At 44.5% G+C, this 17202-nt stretch overlaps 1 protein-coding gene across 6 annotated transcripts in view; it reads right to left on the reverse strand.

Annotated features, from left to right (window-relative positions):
* Window positions 1–17202, reverse strand: part of ZC3H13 (zinc finger CCCH-type containing 13) — a 43400-nt gene that overhangs the window by 18984 nt on the left and 7214 nt on the right. For all 6 annotated transcript variants that reach the window (XM_024568544.4, XM_053916474.2, XM_053916473.2 and 3 more), the window contains exons 5-11: window positions 16190–16298; window positions 13476–13615; window positions 12733–12893; window positions 10082–10279; window positions 8627–8940; window positions 5268–5723; window positions 2897–3088 (exon numbers count right to left, since the gene is read on the reverse strand). In XM_024568544.4, the coding sequence (XP_024424312.2) occupies window positions 2897–3088; window positions 5268–5723; window positions 8627–8940; window positions 10082–10279; window positions 12733–12893; window positions 13476–13615; window positions 16190–16298 (1570 nt within the window). The remainder of the gene's footprint in view (window positions 1–2896; window positions 3089–5267; window positions 5724–8626; window positions 8941–10081; window positions 10280–12732; window positions 12894–13475; window positions 13616–16189; window positions 16299–17202) is intronic.

Below are 17202 nucleotides of genomic sequence, written 5' to 3' on the forward strand. Positions count from 1 at the left end.
TTTGGGGTCATATTAATGTCACAGTGATTTAAAAAAAGGTGAAACAAATTCAATCCTGCAACTTATAGTAATAAGGAAATAGACACTCTCTTTTGACATAAAAAGTCTATTTTCCCAAACAAAGGACAATGTTTCTTACTTTAGAGAAAATGGGAAGACCATAAGAACACTAATGTCTAAACGATCTTCTCTATCTTGCCCCCAAGATGTGTTCTTTGAAGAGGTGCTTCTTGTTACACACTCCCTTTGCCTTGGTGAGTGACACACCCATTCGTGAGAACTCTCAGAGTGCTGTCTCGTTCAGGCACCATCGACCTCACTCTCGCACACTCCTTTCTTCCGTCCCCTCCCCCGCCCCTACAACTGGAATTAACTCCGACTCCGACAAGCCTCCTTGGACATCCCTGCCACCCAGTCTACCTGGCTGACATCCTGGGTCTGCACTGCAGTCTTCTCCCTGACTCTCTGACACTTTTTTGATGAAAACTCTGTTCTTCCACCTGCTTAAATGCAGTTACCTTCTAGGTAGCGAAATGGCAATTAAATCCAAAACATTCAGCCTGCAGGCTGACACCCTGGCCTACGAGCTCTCATCAATTCTTTCCTTTTCCACCAAGCACGGCGGACCTCTACCCCAGCCTCCCAGTTCTTCACTACTCCAGAACACACGTTTCCTTCAGCCCTGTGTCTGTACGTGCCGCACCCTCTCCCGGCAGAGTGCTCCTTCCACTGTTCCTTTCGGCTCCTCTTACTATCTTCCAGACCCTAATTCAGGTGTCCCCTATTTATGAAGCTTCCTTGGATATCCCGAGAATCCTGTTTGCTCCTCTGTCCTCCCACAGAACTTTACATAGTTGTAGAATGCGTCACACTCCAATTGCCTCTTTGCACCCTAATCAGCCTGTGAAGAACTGAAGGGAAGATTTAAATTCCTGAGCACAGAGCAAGGTGCCTGGGAACCTCCCTACTGGTCACCGGACTCCAGTCACACACTGGTCCCCTTTCAAACTCTGAGACGTGTAAGCTTTCCCATCTCAGGGAGCCAGCACATGCTCTTCCCTCCACGTGGAACGTTCTCATCCTCCACTTCTCCTGTAGTTAGGCTCTGCGTAAATGTCACCGCCTCCCCATGTTTCACAAACACTCTATCTAGACAAAAAAAAAAGGTCCCTCTCTCATCCGCTATTTCTATCTGGGTCCATGCGTGTCTCCCTGGCAGCACGGAATAGCTGTTTCATTCGGGGGGACTATCATCACCGCTATTAAGTTCCACAACCGCAGGGCTACTGCGCTCCAGGAACCTGGCCAAGCACCTGGCGCCTCCGCACACGTTTGCAGACTGTGCCGCCAACCTCAAAAACATTCTTCCCTCTCCACAATGCAAATGCTATTTAGTGAAGGAGTTACAGGAAAGTGAAGCAGAGAAAGAACAAGACTTGCAGTGAACTAACTTTGAATTCTAGCTCTGGAACTTACTTCTCTATAATACTAGAAAAATTGCTCCCCTTTTCTTAGCCCAAATCTCTTAAATTATAAAACAGCAACTTCCTTACACCTATACTCACAGAGATGCTGTACAGATAAAAGGACTTTAAAGGACTTTTAAAATCTATATTCTCTGGCAATATTGTAAAAGACATTAAGTTAGAGAATACATATAAAGCAACTATCAAAATTCTTGGTAACTCAATGTATGTGTGGTTGAACTAAATGTAAAATTAAACCAAATGCACTACTGAATTCAAGCATGACACAAGGAAAACCCGAGCTCGGATATGAAGTCAGGAAAAAAGATATAAAAGAAGTATTACCAGGTCGCTGTGCAGAGAGAGGTGAGTCAGTGTTAGGGAAGAGACAATTTCAGATACAAACACAGAACACACACACCCCAGCCTCCTCTGTGACTAAAGAAGTCACACACATGTTCTAACCCGAATGCACGGGGCTCACCCCAACAGACCCCACCCAACCGCTCTGACCCCCGTGTGTCTTCTCTCCTACACGCCCCACGTGCGCTGTCTTGCAGACTTCACGCTCCTCTCAGTATTCCCATGTCAACACACGGCATCACCTCTGATTCAGCTCACTGTGAAGCATCAACATTCAACCCCCTACTCCATCAAGTCTTGTACAATAGCAATCTCGGCATCACAGTAAGCCTTACTTTCGTATCAGCCAAGGTTAGTGAGACTTCCGTAACATCTTCAATGCCCAAGGCCCCGATATATACAGACAATAAAAGCTTGTGAAAGAAAGTACTCATCACCCTTCTTAAATAGCTTCTAGTAATCTTGCTTCAAAATTGATTTAAGAGATCATCTAATAGAGTACCAGAAAATGTTTATTCGCTTAAGATATACAAGAATGTAAGACGAGCTAAAGCAAGCACTGCATCTTCTCAGGAAGGAACGTGAATGAAATGTTTCTCCCAACAACCCCAGGCCTACAATTGTGACTTTTTTCTTGTCCCTCTTTGGCAGTCCTTACAGTTTTGTAAGCCAGTGAGTGAGTGGCCAGGATGCACGGACGAGAAGGTTTAAGTATCTCCTGAATCAGAAATGCCAGAGCAGCACCCCAAATCTCCACCTTTTAAAGGGCTGTGAGCTACGTGGGTAAGAGGAGCGACACAGCAGGGCAGCTCAGCGCTAGCAGTGTGCAGGCCCCTACTGCCGCAGTTTCTACCGCACCGCCTACCAGGTACTGGTAGTTAGCTTCGCACACTCCCCCACACCAAGTAAACAAGGAAGACTCTGAGAACAAATGTAGTAGTTCCAAATGTGTCAACAAGCAAGTCTTACAAGGCATCTTCCATTAAAAGGCACACTGAACGCGGGCTGACAAAGAAAACAACTCCCCTGAGCGACGCGGCCCCCGACCAACAAGACCCCTGACACACCTCTGTCTCGGTTGTCTCGGCGGTCCCTCTCTCCGTGTCTTCTCTCGAAGGAGGAGTCCCTCGGCGGGTCCCTGCCGTCTCTCTCAGGGTACCTGTCTCTCTCAGGGTAGCTGCTGCGCGTCTCCCAGCTGTCGTGATAGTTGCTGCCACCTCCGTGACCGTCAAGTTGGGACGACCTCGTGCCGCGGCTCCCTGAACAAACAGGAGACGCACACGAATGCTTACGGAGACACTGTATTCGACGGTCCCATCAGTCACAGTCTCTCCCACCAAAACACATCCAGGCAAAGGCATTTTTCCTTCGATCCCAAAGTGGGCTACTCGTTGTTGGAAAGGTTATCCACTGTTGATCAAACACCTAAGGTGTCTAATAACTGACTTGGGTAAGCTAAGTCCCAGTTACCCTCACCTACAATGAAACCACAAAGCAAGAACACACATTTCAATTAACCCCTCAAAAACCAAAATAAAACATAAACACTATTGAGTCATATCTAACTCACAGAAATACAATGAAACAGTAAAAATGTGGTTACACATTATTGCTTTCATTACAGTTTATGGTACAAGCATTCCAGTATAGAAGCAAGGTACTTTGTTGACATTAAGTGGTATCTAAAAACTTTGTTAAAAAATGTGGGAAACTGATCCTCACGGCAAGATTATCTTCTTCAGTAAATGTGTCTATTTTTCATAGGACATGGCTGCATACCTTCTGGACAGACCTCGTAAGTCTAACATATGTCTAACTACACTGTTTAGAGTCATATTTAAAACAAAAAGATACAGAAAGCATGAAAGGATGCAAACAGGCGTATCGAACAAATACTAACAAAGAGAAATCTGTGGAGTGGAGTCAGAGGGCCCCTGGTGTACCCTGTCGAAGTTACAACAACTGGAGCAGCTAGAAGGCAACAAGGATTGCCTGCTCACCACGCAAAGACGTCTGAGAGATCCACCCACTGAAACATCGGAAGGCGGGTAAGCAGGTGAGAATGCGGGAGGAGGGGGGAGGAGTGGAGCGGTGCCAAGGACACAGCAAGGAGCTCACTGCAGGCCCTGGGCCCCGGGAGCGGAGGGGAATGAGACTGCGGCTGCACTCGCCGCAGCCTGGAGGAGCAGAGGTACGATGAGGGGAGAGCTCCTGCTGGAGCGGGCCGGTAGCCTGGGCTGAACCCAGTGACCTGGGCAGAGAGGGAGCACGGAGGCAGGGCCATGGCTGTCAGGCACCACAGTGGCTGCCATTGCCCTATAGGAAAACACAGCCAACAAGCCTGGCTGCCTCCCCTCACCCTCCCGGAGCGGCATCGGCCCCAGAAGCAGCGTCTGCAAGGAGTGTAGGACTAAGTTGCACATTTCCCACAGCCCTGAGAACCGGAGAGACAGAAGTGCCCCCCGACACCCCCCCTCAGTGGCAAGTGGAGGCTGCAGCTGAGCCCAGCGGCAGGGATGGAGATACAGAGGTGAGGCCATGACTCGGAGGGGAACAAAGCCACAAAAGCACCCAGTGGCCTCCCTCAGAGCACCTGGTCCCCACTCTGTGTGGCTGGACTGCAGGCAGCTTCTGGATGCAGGGATAGCGGTGGATTTCACTGGCCTGAAACCGCATCTGCCCAACAGTCCCCTGAGAAAAGCCAAGACAACTACGAAGGAGAAGGTGAGGGGCCTTCAGCTTAACGTGAAGAGTAGTATTGACAAGACAGATCAAAGGACCAAGAAAAATAGTAACCGTGGTCGGACCGAGCAGCGGTGTTTTGGGGAAGGGGGAGAAGCAGGTGGAAGGAAAAAGAGAGAGTTCAAAGCTCATTCCGTCCAAGCCGTTTGGAGACAGTCCAGCACGTCTAGATAGGTAGCTACTGGGTTTGACAAGCGCTCTCGGGAAAGTAAGAAAAAGGGCTCAAGATCCTGATATGTGATCGTACGAGGTGGTTAAAAGCGAGTACCGATACTGACGTATACACAAATTGGTCATTTCTGACATCACTGATTTTGAAAGCCCACCATTTTAACCCCACTTGAACGCTAATTTCATCTCACACACACACATTCCTGTTCATTAGAAATTACTTCCTTCTGAGTCTTTTTGTGGCCTGGTAGCAGTTTTCCGAATGTTTCACATTCACCAAGACTGGAGGCAGGACGTGACTTACCCAGTGTCTTGGTCAGGCCCGCTTACCTCTCGCTACCTCAGCTCACCATTCCTGTTCAGAATTTATAGGAAAGCTCACCAATTCAATTAACTGAAAATTGCTTTAACAAAATAATGACACTGAAGGTAGGAATGATACATTTAGAAAAGAAATCTCAGGAGATGTAACAATTTCTATATAAGCATACGAGGCACAGTTAACAAACAAGTCAAAAGCCTTACCCTTTTCAGGCAGCTCTGGGCCTCTCCCCCGACTCCTGCCCATCCTCATATCACTCCGGGACTCATTTCTGGAGTCGCTCCTTAATTCTGCACGGGAACTCTCCTCCCTCAAATGGTTTCTGCTGTAGCTTCGGGACTCCTCCGGGTAGGCATCCTCTTTCCGATGAGCGTCCCGACCTTCCCGGTCCCTGTAGTCGTGGGCCTCCCGAGTGGAGCGCGAGTCTCTGGGATCCCGGCTCTCCTTGGCCTCCCTGCTGTAGTCCCGCATCTCCCTAGAGTCCCGAACGTCTCTGGAGTCTCTCAGCTCCCTTCGGTCTCGAGCATCTCTGGCGTCTCTTCGATCCCGAGCATCTCGAGGCTCTCGGTCTTCCCTGTGGTCTCTGGAAGAGCTCTGTTCCTGTTCATACTCCCGTTCTTCTCTCGCGTCCTTTTCTCTATCCCTTTTGCCTCGAGTCTCTGTAATGCAATTTTGGAAATCAAATGTAATTCCTTCTATGAAATTTTGGGAAACTAAATAATATGTTTAATATGGAGCTTTTTAAGATTTTATTACAATGGTAATTCATGTTCTTTGCAGAAAACAAAAGGAGAAAACATGGTCACTTAAAATTAAATCCATCCAAAAGCTAAAGTTCCAAAGGCAATTTGACTAACACTAAGATAATTGCTTTAATTGGGTAAACTCTAAATAAGATTTCCCCCTGCCTCAATTTACCCCTACATTTAAAAAACTGAAGCAAATAAGCTGACCTCCTGTCACTGATGTCTTCCTCTTTAGGAACACTTGGCCAGGCCCCAGGCAGACCCCAGGCCGGACTGGGCCACACAGGGCCTCCTCGGGCGTGGTCAAGCGCTTGGAGTGGCCCACAGTGAGGAAGCCAGCTGGCAAACAGATGCTGGTCTTCTCTTTTCTATTTACTGGAACCACACTTGTGTCTTTAAAGCTTTCCCTTTAAAGCATTTTGTAAGATTTCATAGAAAAATAAATTAGCGATTTTAATTATTAAAAAGTTGGAATGAACCTGATTATTTAATCCAAACTTGTCATTGCATAAATGAAGAAACAGAGACCCAGACTGAAATGGCTTAGTTAACCCAACACCTCGTGGGAACTCGCGAACATCAGAAAGCAGCCTTTAGAAGTGTCTAGGACAGTCACAGATGGGTTACAGCGTAACCTGACGTGCACCAGAGAACTAACGAGAGAACTCAAAGAACAGACACTGCCTTTTTAAACCCGGGCTCCTCGGTGGGCTGCTCTGGCGCTGCCTTTAGACCGCCGGCCCCCCAGGCGCACGCCAGCCTTATGTCCAGGCCGTCACTGATCCACCCCCTCTGCGCTGTGTCTCCAGGGGTGTCGGTCCACAGACTTTCCCAAGCATCCAAAGACACAGTCCCCACAAGCCCTCCAGATTCTCACATCGACAACTTCTCTGCCCTGCCGAGTCCTGCACCCAGATGCCTCTGTCCACAAAGGCCATTCAGGGACAGAGGCACTAGGCAAGGATCCGATATGTTTCTGTCCTGTCTTCTGAATATGTTGCTTCTTTCCAGTCCTCCTCCAATACCAACGGTGCCTCAAAATATGTTCACTTAATGCTTTTTTCCATATGCCCCACCTGTCTTTACAAATATATCTAAGTACTACATTTTGTTCTTTACCTACCCCTCATTCTTCCACTAACACTATTCTTATTTCAGGAATGACATCCAAGCAGAGAACATACGTCTCTTGCATGGAACGTTAAAGAAATGTCCTCCTTAAAAGGACCTACACATACGATTCTTCCTATAACACAAGCCACTCTTACCACAAAAACAGCGATCCTAGAAACACCCGACTGCATGCTGTTCCTCTTCACCAGGTGTCTTAATCACAAAGAGTTTTTATTCAGTAAGTAGTTGCTGAATGAATACTATATTCCTGGCCAACTCTAGCTGCTAAATCTCTTATTAAAATTAGTGGATAGGTATAAGAGAATCTTTCTATCGTACCGATGTTCCATAAATACTGATGTGCGGATCTGCTTCCCAAACCAGGTACACAGAGCCCATTCTATAAAGTGGGTGCTTCTCTGGTCCCTACCCATGCATTCATCATTTCCTTGAATAAAAAAACTTTACCCTGGCTGGTGTGGCTCAGTGGATTGAGTGCCAGCCTGTGAACCAAAGGGTCACCAGTTTGATTCCCAGTTGGCCGGGTCCCCCAGTGGGGGGAGTGCAAGAGGCAACCACACATGGATGGTTCTCTCCCACTCTTTCACCCTCCCTTCCCCTCCCTCTAAAAGTAATTAAATAAAATCTTTGTTAATTATTGCTTGCACTGCTAACAGGAAAGAGTAACAGCTAAGCTCAACATGCTTCATGGGAAACTGCTACACTACACTCAGAGGCAGGCTCTCAACGTGCGTATTAGACAGAGATGCCACTGTCAGAGTTGATGCCATTAGACAGAGTTGAGCAAGCGCTTCCTGAGCGGTCACTGTACTCAGGAAAAGCCTGTCAAGGCGGGTGAGTGGGGACAAGAAGCTGAGACGAGCAGCGGATGCGAGATACTGAGCTCCACTGTCACGTGATGACAGCACCTCATCTCGAACAGGGCGCAGCCAATCCAAACCTAATTCTCAGAGATCTAGACAGGAAAATGACCTTGGTTACTTTACTTCCTTCCTGAGTTACACCTGAAAACCTGATCACGTGACATGCACTGACCCTTGAATATCCCCCCAACACTCACCTCTTCATCAAAACCCCTCCGATGCCTTCAACCTCTGCCCTCTGCTTTGCTGCTTTTGGTTCCACCACCTCCTTCTTTTTCATTCGTTTTTAAAGAACTAACTAAGCAATGTGAAGGATGCACTAAGAATAAAATGGCCAAAAATTTCTAGAACTTGAGTACTAAGTAACACATCTTAAAGGAAACACCAACTCAGTACACATTTAAAGGCCTACTCATACACCCAGGGCCCGGGGGAAGTAGCACCACCGCGTGTGGCTGGTGGGGTACGTGAACGTCTCCCACGAGAGGGGCTGCAATTTGAACATCCCACCTAAAACGTCACCTGGTGTGCTTGAATGTGATATTGTTATGTTACAGAATTACATGCTTATGATTTTGTAGTAACAGATTTTTTACGTAATACAAAAGGGCGTTACTTGTGCCCGACCCTGTATTTTAACAGCTCACATTCCCATGTCATCAACCACTCCGAGAACTCTCCTCCGAGTTACAGAAGACTTACTGTAACAGTTCTCTTCCACCCTAATTGTAACAATACATCTGAACGTCCCAGTTTCAAAGTAAAAAAAATCTACGTAAGTAACTGAGGAAGAAATGAAGACGCAGCGCAGGCGCATACCCTCCCTGCGCTCGTGCCGCCGGTCGTGAGCCTGCGAGGCCCGCTCGTGCTCGTGCCGCCCCTTCTCGCGAGGGGGCGAGCGCTGCCGCGGGGGGCTCTGCTTCCTCTGCGGGGAGGCCAGGGCGTGTGAGGCCGGGTACGGCGAGGCGGAGCGGCGTAAAGGCGGAGTCAGCGTCCTCTGGTAGGAGGGCGAAGGGCTTCTCTTCCGACGAGGGGAGAGGGAGTGCCTCTGGACCGAGGACCCGGACCGCGAGGAGGACGAGTGGTGTCGGGAAGACACGGGCGAGCGGTGCGGTCCCGCGGGGGAGGCCGACCTAGGAGGCAAACAGCTCCGATGAAGAACAGGCCAGGGGACACTCTTTTCCAAACAAGACCGGATGGAAGAGTTAGAGCAGAAAGTGTGAATAATTCCGTCCTCTGAACTTATTACTGTGTTGTAGTTTACTGCTGAAGTAGAAAGACGTAGAGTGTACTTACTGAGCGCTTTGCTCATTTTTAAAGCTTTATCTCATTTCATCCTCACCTCAAGCCTATGAGGCGATGTCATCGTAAGTTACAGCTGGACAAACAGAGGCTCCGGGAAAACAAATGACTCATTCAGGGTCTCACTTCAAGTGACCGGCAGAGCCAGGAAACAAGTTCCCGCAAATTCTGGGCTCGTGCACTTGCCCTTACTACAACTCAAAAGCAAAGAGACTGAGAGAACTCCGACGAGTCTGCTTTTCCTTTGGGAATATACTGTTTTCATGAAAATATGTGAAAACAAATTTTAAAAAACTAACAAGGACAAAACATCCCTATCAGATCTGTAAGCATTTCGTAGACCCTGTGAACCAGAAAGATCAATCAGCACCCTACACCCTGCCCGGGACGGCACGCCCACGGGCCCACGCAGGCCAGTGGGGGAACAAGCGCGGCCAACACATAGCAACGGGGCTCCACTCAGCTCTGCGACGGCGGGCAATCGCGCCCCGCACGTGGGCGCGGATGATGCACCCTGGAGACATCAGGCCGAGTGAAGCCACCAGTCACAGAAGGACAGAATGACCCCACTCCGATGCAGTATCTAAGGTGGTCGAGTTCTGGCTACCAGGGGCTGAGGACCTGGGGGCCAGGGCGGGGACAGGGGGTTGTTTCACGGGACTCGAGCTTCGGCTCTGCAGGACGACCAAGTTCCGGAGAAATGTTTCGGGACGATGCAAATAACTGAACACTACTGACTGACCTGTACGCTTAAAAAGGAAGACCGGGAATTCCGTTCTTTTCATCACAACAGAAACTTTAAGTTAATGTTTATTGAATTACCCATAATTCAATATGGGAACTATTAAATATACATACAACACTTAATAACACTGAAAAAAATCCATCACAGTAATGCCTAAAAGCTTCTGAAAAGTATTTTAGATTCCACAAAAGAAAGGTTGTTAAAAACATAGAATCCCACTTAATTACCTGGGCTTGTCTCGTTTTTCTCTTTGTCTTTCAAAATCCCGTCCTCTGTCCTTTCCATCTCTTGGTTTCTCTTCCATCCTGTCTTTTAGCTTATACTTTTCTTTGTATTTCTTCCCCAGAGCAATATCTTCCTGCATAGGAGGGGGTGGGCTAGGAGTACGAGGTCCTTTTTTCTTACTCTGGTTGCTTTTTGAATTCCTGGAGGTGACACAAAGCTATCACTAGAGGGTCCAAATCCTTTTGGAAGGTCTAATAGATTTTTTTTTCCATCTTAACAAAGCACATTTTAAAAATGGTAGCATTCCTTCCAATAACTTGCCTTTGATTATTTTGTATACTAGTAATCAGTATCTAGACAATGGAGAAATGAGCGAAGAAATAATCACTTAATAAAACCTGAAGAACAACGTGGGTGGCCGGAACGGATGACGCTGGCTGGTTCCCAGGCTACCGCGTCTCCCGTGGACAGAACGCGCAGTGTCACGCTGCGTCTCACCGTGTGCTCAGAGGAAACGGCCAGCTCCCCGGGCGAGGGGCGGCTTTGCCTGGCTTGTGATCGCCTCTGCCTCCCCAGAACGGTAACGCGTGAGACTGAGGCCAGGGAGTCTGTGCGCCTGACTATCACCTCAGGCGACACTGAATTCCAAATGAATTCTAACCCTTACCTGTGGCTTAACACGTCTTCACACAGTTTACTGTGTGACTCAGAAGTGAGGCCAAGAAACTAGAGCTAAAGAAATGGTATGGGCAATCCAGCGTTTTCTTTGTACCTAAAATGTACTGTTTTCCAGATCCTTCTGCTTCTATTATCAAATTAATAGTAAACAGCATTGTAGAATACACGAAATAGTGTAGTTAAATCAACATAGGTAATTATTTATGCTAAATATTCACCAAAACATAAGTGAGCTACTAATAAGGCAGTAAGGGAGGACGACATGAAAAAGAACAGGATGAAACTAACCCCTCCTCTCAACAGTTATCAAAACTTTCTGTGGAGATTCAACTTCAGACTTTATAAGTAGAGTAAGAAAGTGAAAAAAAGAGTAACTCTGGTACACTGTTTTGGGGAGAAATGAACAGAATTGAGGGAAAGTTAATAACTGGTAAGCCAAGGGGGTCCAGAACAAGTGGGGGTGAAGGGCATCGCTCTACAGTTCAGCTTCTTCCGCGTCCCTTGCAACGTTTATGGAATTCCGGAGCAAAGGAGAGGCCCAAGTCAACTCTACACAGTGACTGAATAAAACACAACGCTCTGAAAGCAGGTGCTGTGGGCAGACAGAACAACGACAGAATCGAGACCCCCACCTACAAGGCCCTCAAGTCTCACAGAGGTTGTAAAAGTAGTATGTCACAGCTAAAATACAGTGCAAACAACAATTATTAAGAGACAGCAAAAATAAAATCTGATGTGTACAAATTACGTTTAATAAGGAGAAATCAGAAAAAAAAAGATAAAATTTGAGCTAGACACTGAAGAATGAAATATGGAAAGGTGTAAAAGATGATAAAAATGCAGCTGAAAGATCAGTCTGTCATTCTAAAAAATCTGAATTTCACTTAAGGGAATGGAAAATCGCTGAGTTTTCCAATGATAAAATAAATTCCTCGGAATAGTTCTCTTAAGACTTCTCTTGCAACATCCATGCAGTGAGTCGGGGCACCCGCGTGTGGGAAGTGGACACTAGACAGCGAGCGTCCACACAGCCAGTGAGCTGCCATGGTCGCCTGGGCGAAGTGTGCCCGGCGTCTGAAGCAGAGGGGAGGCCTCCGGAAACCAGACGGAAGGGGTCAAATATGCGTTTCATTACAGGCTCAGGCAGGCCAGGCTTGCTAACGGGTCAAAAGTTGGGAAGAGATTTTTATTTAGATTTTTTTCTTCAATAAAATTAGTATATGTACTTTAATTTGTATTTAAATAGTACAGAGGGACATTAAATGAAAAAGTGTCTCCTGCCTTATTCTTACTCCCTCATGTAATAATATTTAAATATTTCTGTTTTTATTTCCTCCACTGGCTACTACAATAAAGCTAAATGATATATTATTACTGCTAGGTATACACTATAAAGAATTTAACCTTGTGGTCATGTACACAAAGAGACAATTATACATAATGAAGCTCATTATGTATAATTTCTACTAGCTAAAAACTAGAAACAATGTAAATGTTCAACAAAGTAAATAAATACATAGTATAAATACTAAAAAATTAAGGCTACATATATCAATATAGATAAATGTAAGAAACACAAGTGAAAAAGTTGCAGAAGGCAGGTTATAATACATCTGTAGTTAAGATTAAACAGATAAAAATACTACTACATACTGCAGAATACTACATATTATGACAGTATGAAGACAGATACACAAGTACCGCAAAAGCCAAATTCAAGAGGGAAAAACAGGAAATGTATGTTATGTTTCATTTCTTAAAAAAATAAAAGTCTCTGAAGCACATGTAGATGCGAGAGACTTTTTTTTATTGTTATTATTTTCTTTTGAAGTGAAACATTTCAGTCTTTTTAAAAGAAGGAACCTTACATTCAATCCTGAAAGCGTTAAAAGTACCCTCTGGAATCTACTAAATCTTCCGAGCGCCACGTCAGAAAGAGCTATTTCTCTCTGGCCCCGTTCACCAGCCCACTGACCTCTGCTGGTCCAACAAGGGGGAGGACACTGCAGCTGCCTTCTTGTCCTTCTTGCTGGACGAAGACGACGACTTAGGGCTTGATTTTCGTTTTGGAGATTTGCTAGACTTTCTCAGAGAAGGTGATGGAGATAACTTTGATCTAACCACTTCTGGTGAGACCTTTCAAAAACATTCAGTAAGTCAGTTCAGAAACTTCCCTCAGGGCTGTAACACTCAGGCGGCAAAGCACGGGTTTGTAAGCCACACGGGAATTTGGACAAGGTGCTAAGTGTTGCTACGGCAGTCAGGTGCGGACTGCAATCTGACTTCCGAACCTGTGCTTTCTGCCCTGAGTGACGCTAACACCAATAAAACAAACTAAAGCTAGGAAACTTCAAAATCTCCTCGACAATCACAAATTCCATTCCAATAAGTTATCTATCTCTAGAAGTGACTCGAGTATTCTAGAAGTAGCATGGGCCTCAACAACAGACGTACCCATAATCCAATCCCACTTTACATTAGCTGGTCACTCCAGGCTACGGAACCCCAGTTTTGCTCACCTGTCCAGCAGGAATGAGATTTCCTATTTATCTAATAGGTCGAATGACTGACACAGAGGAAGTGATTGATATGCAGCATGCCGACCAATATATATATCAATATCCTAATACAATTTAAGATGTAGCAAGTCCTAGTGAGTTCTGATAAATATCCATGTTGATGTCAGTTAACTAACATATATTTCAATAAATAGCACACCTCCTTTTTAATAATAATTTCTTCTCTCTTCTCCATGTTTTCTTGTTCCAGCTTCATTAATTCCCTCTGTATCTTCTGACGCTTCATTTCCAATGACAACTCATGAACATAATCATAATTAATATCTCCATTGTCAGAATCTTTAAAATAAAAATCCCATTACTTGTCAGAAGCTATAATAATTATCTATATCAAAAACTAGAGAATCTCTTCAACTTTTATATCAATTAAAATGGTAGAGCCCTTTATTAGATTAACATATTCTAAAAGATAAAAGAAATATATACTGTTTCTACAAAGGATTCAAATCAATATGGCTGATTTATGAAAAGCCAAATATTTGTAAGGTTCCTATGTTTTCTGGGAGTAATTTTGGGTAGTTAGGGGTTCAGTGTTGGTTAGGAAATGGGATTTTTAAAAGATAAAATTAGAACACTCAGAAACCAATTCTAAGCATTAAATGCACCAAAAGGTACGCAATTTTCAAATCTTGTCAGTTTCAGTCAAGAGAAAACATAAACAGCCACGTGAATACTCTGCAAGTGAAACCGGGATAAAAGACATTTACTCACCTCTCCAAAGAACTGGATAAATAAAAGGGTCTTGTAATAAAATCACGTTAGTATTTTTTAGATGACTGTCTAGAATAAAACGTCGGCAATCAACAGGCAGGGCAGCGAGGTGCGAGCAGGAAGACAGAAGACCCGAAGGGGGGCACAGGGAAGCCACGGGGAAGAGGACTTCGGGAAGACAGAGGATCTCGGACGTGTCGTGCTGCAGAAGGGTTACGGAAGATGGAGACAAGAGCGTCTCCATTTATTTAGCAAAGGGGAAGTTACTAGGGACCTTGGAGAACAGATTTAGGGGAGACGTGGGTCAGAAGACTGAATAAGTATGAGGGGGAAAATGGAGACAGTAGGGCATAGAAGTCTTTCAGAGTTTAGTTGCAAACAGGGGACAAGCAGGGTGATGGGTAAAAGTAACACGGGAGGAGAAAAATGTCAAGATGGGTGTATAATAAATAAAGAAGGCTGCAGATAGAAGGAAATCAGATGCAGAATACAGGGGACTATAACCTCATACAGCTGGAGGGAGACCTCTCTGAGAACAAATGGGAAATGAAAACATTTAGGTGTGAATTAACAACTAGTCTGTAGGTGTGCAGGGGCAGGAAGCTGAGGGAGCCTGCAGATGAAGAGTCCATCACCTCTGAGTGGTAAACGGCAAGCACACAAACGAAGGGATTAGAGGTCTGAGAGGTTCTCAGTCAGCTACTGCGATAATATGGAGAAAACTGATTTAGGCTTTTCTGAACCTTTTAAATTTTCAACAACAAGCATGCATTATTGTAATAGAAATAGAAAAATTTTTACTTTTAAAGATAGGTTTCTAATAGATTTCAGGGGTTTTTTTATCCAAAAATAATTAAAACAAAAAGAATTTTGAGTATGTTAAGGGTTAATCCTCTACTACTTAGGAAAAGTTAACCATCCAGTCTTGAGTGAAGGTTTGTAATATTTGTTTCAATGCATTAACTAACTAATCAACCACAATGGACCGTAGCTGCATCTACAACTACTCTGTAAGAGGTGTCAGACTGGCTCATGACGAATGGACTACTCAGAGGTAAGTTTCCTGTTTGTTCTCAGAAGCCACTCTTCAACAGATAATGTCTGAAGATGGAATGAATTTCCTTAAAAGGCACTGATGTTCAAATGACTGGAGAGGCATTTAGGGTACAATTCAAGTATTAGCCTCTGTAAGTTTTCAGAGACTGTTCCTACGCATAGGAGCAACCCTTTTGGACTTGCAGGCTCTTGACCGTTACAAGTAATCAACTCGTCAGTGGCAGCTCTAACGCAGCCACAGAGAAACAGGTAACCCGATGCGTATGGCTGTATTCCAATAAAGTTTTATTTGCAGAAAGAGGTGCTGGCTGACCCACAAGCTATAATTTTGTCCCCCTGATCGTACTGCTGAGAAGCGGCTTACATTCTTAAACTCTTTAGTTATGTCATATATAAGTAGCACAGCAAAGCTACTGAATCAATAGGTAATCACACAAATTATACTAAAATACCCAGCACACCCGACACGTTCACAAATGCATTCCCTTTCTCTACACTTGGTAGTGTCAGTCTACAGTGCTCACCTTCCAGAAGGCCAGAGAAGCGAAGAAGAAAGAACATTCATGGTGTGGAAAATAAATGCTTATTTGTTAAGACAATGCCTCAAAGATGATTTTGCTCATTTTTCATAAACAAATTCCAAGTCCCAATTATCATCAGATTTGAATCTCTTTTGAATGATGAAAGTCAACAATTCCCTGGGAATAATTTTCCCAGGTCTTTAAAATTTTTAAATTTTTTAATATTGTGAAAAAAATATAAATATAAATTTAGATTGTATTTTTTACCTCTGACATTGAGGAAAAGAAGATTTACAAATGTACTAAAATTCTAAAGGACTGCGATGCTACACAGTGAAGTTGTGGGAAGGAAAAAGGATGAAGAAGTTGAATGGCTTTTTCTACCTTTGCTCTGTTACTATAGGCCACTTTCTGCTTTATACCTCAATAAGGCAGAAACGAGACAATAAGATGATTCTGAACAAATAGGCAGATCACAGTTGAAAAGTACTTTGAAGCCCACAAAAAGTCTACAACAGGAATAATCAATAAATTGACTATAAAAACAAAGATTTTTGAAACTCACCATCTCTAGTAGTTTCCCATTCCACATTTTCCTCCTCACTTTCTGGAGTTCTCTCCTTGGTAATTTTTATGTCTTCCTTTTCCCTATGTCTCCCCCTTGAAGATTCTTTCTAAAAAGTACATACATATATGCAGGTTACTATACATTTTTTAATTGTATGAGATAGTCACTGCAATAGAAACTTTTCTAACTTCATTCATTTTGTTTCATTAAAGACTCAGTTCTGTAAATGATCACTGATCTACGAAGCCCAGGAAGCGACAAGTTTTAGTGTGCACCACAATAAAAACACACACTGCATCTATTTTACCAGGGAACAAAGATGAAGCAAATGGGAGGAATAACATTTTAAAATATACATTGCAAATCGATCACTTTAATAAGCACTTGACAGTGTACTATGTATAATCACATACAAAGTATACCATGTGAAAATCACAGGGTAAAAGACTGTTTAAAATGGGTAAAATTCACACGAACCTGTGACTTTAAAAGTTACTAAAATGGGATACACCAGTCACAGTAACTGCTGATCTACGAGTTGCCACACACGGTAACACGATGGCATTTTCTTACACACCTAAAGATAAACCCAAACTCATTTAATAGTTTCACAAATGCTCCCAAAGGAGAAGCTTTCCCTATTCTGATGAAACCAAATGATCAACTAACGAATGAATAAACAAAATGTGAGGTATCATCACAACGGACTATTATTTGGCAAAAACAAGGAGTAAGTATGGACACACTCTATAGCCTTTCATGACCCTCGAAAACTACGCTAGGTGGAGGACGCCGGTCACAAAAGCCACACGCTGCACGAGCGCACTTAGAGAACCTTCGAGACGGGCGAGTCCGCAGCGACAGTGAGCGGGCTGTCAGCAGCCCAGGACTCCCGTCGTCTGTGGGTGAGGGGTGACTGCTGAAGGGTACGGGGTGCCTTCTGGAGGGGACAAAATGTTCCCAAATGGACTGTGGTGGTGATCGCCTGACTGTGATTATACAAAAAATCA

This window comes from Desmodus rotundus, chromosome 13 (assembly GCF_022682495.2).
Source record: "Desmodus rotundus isolate HL8 chromosome 13, HLdesRot8A.1, whole genome shotgun sequence".
Classification (NCBI taxonomy): Eukaryota; Metazoa; Chordata; class Mammalia; order Chiroptera; family Phyllostomidae; genus Desmodus; species Desmodus rotundus.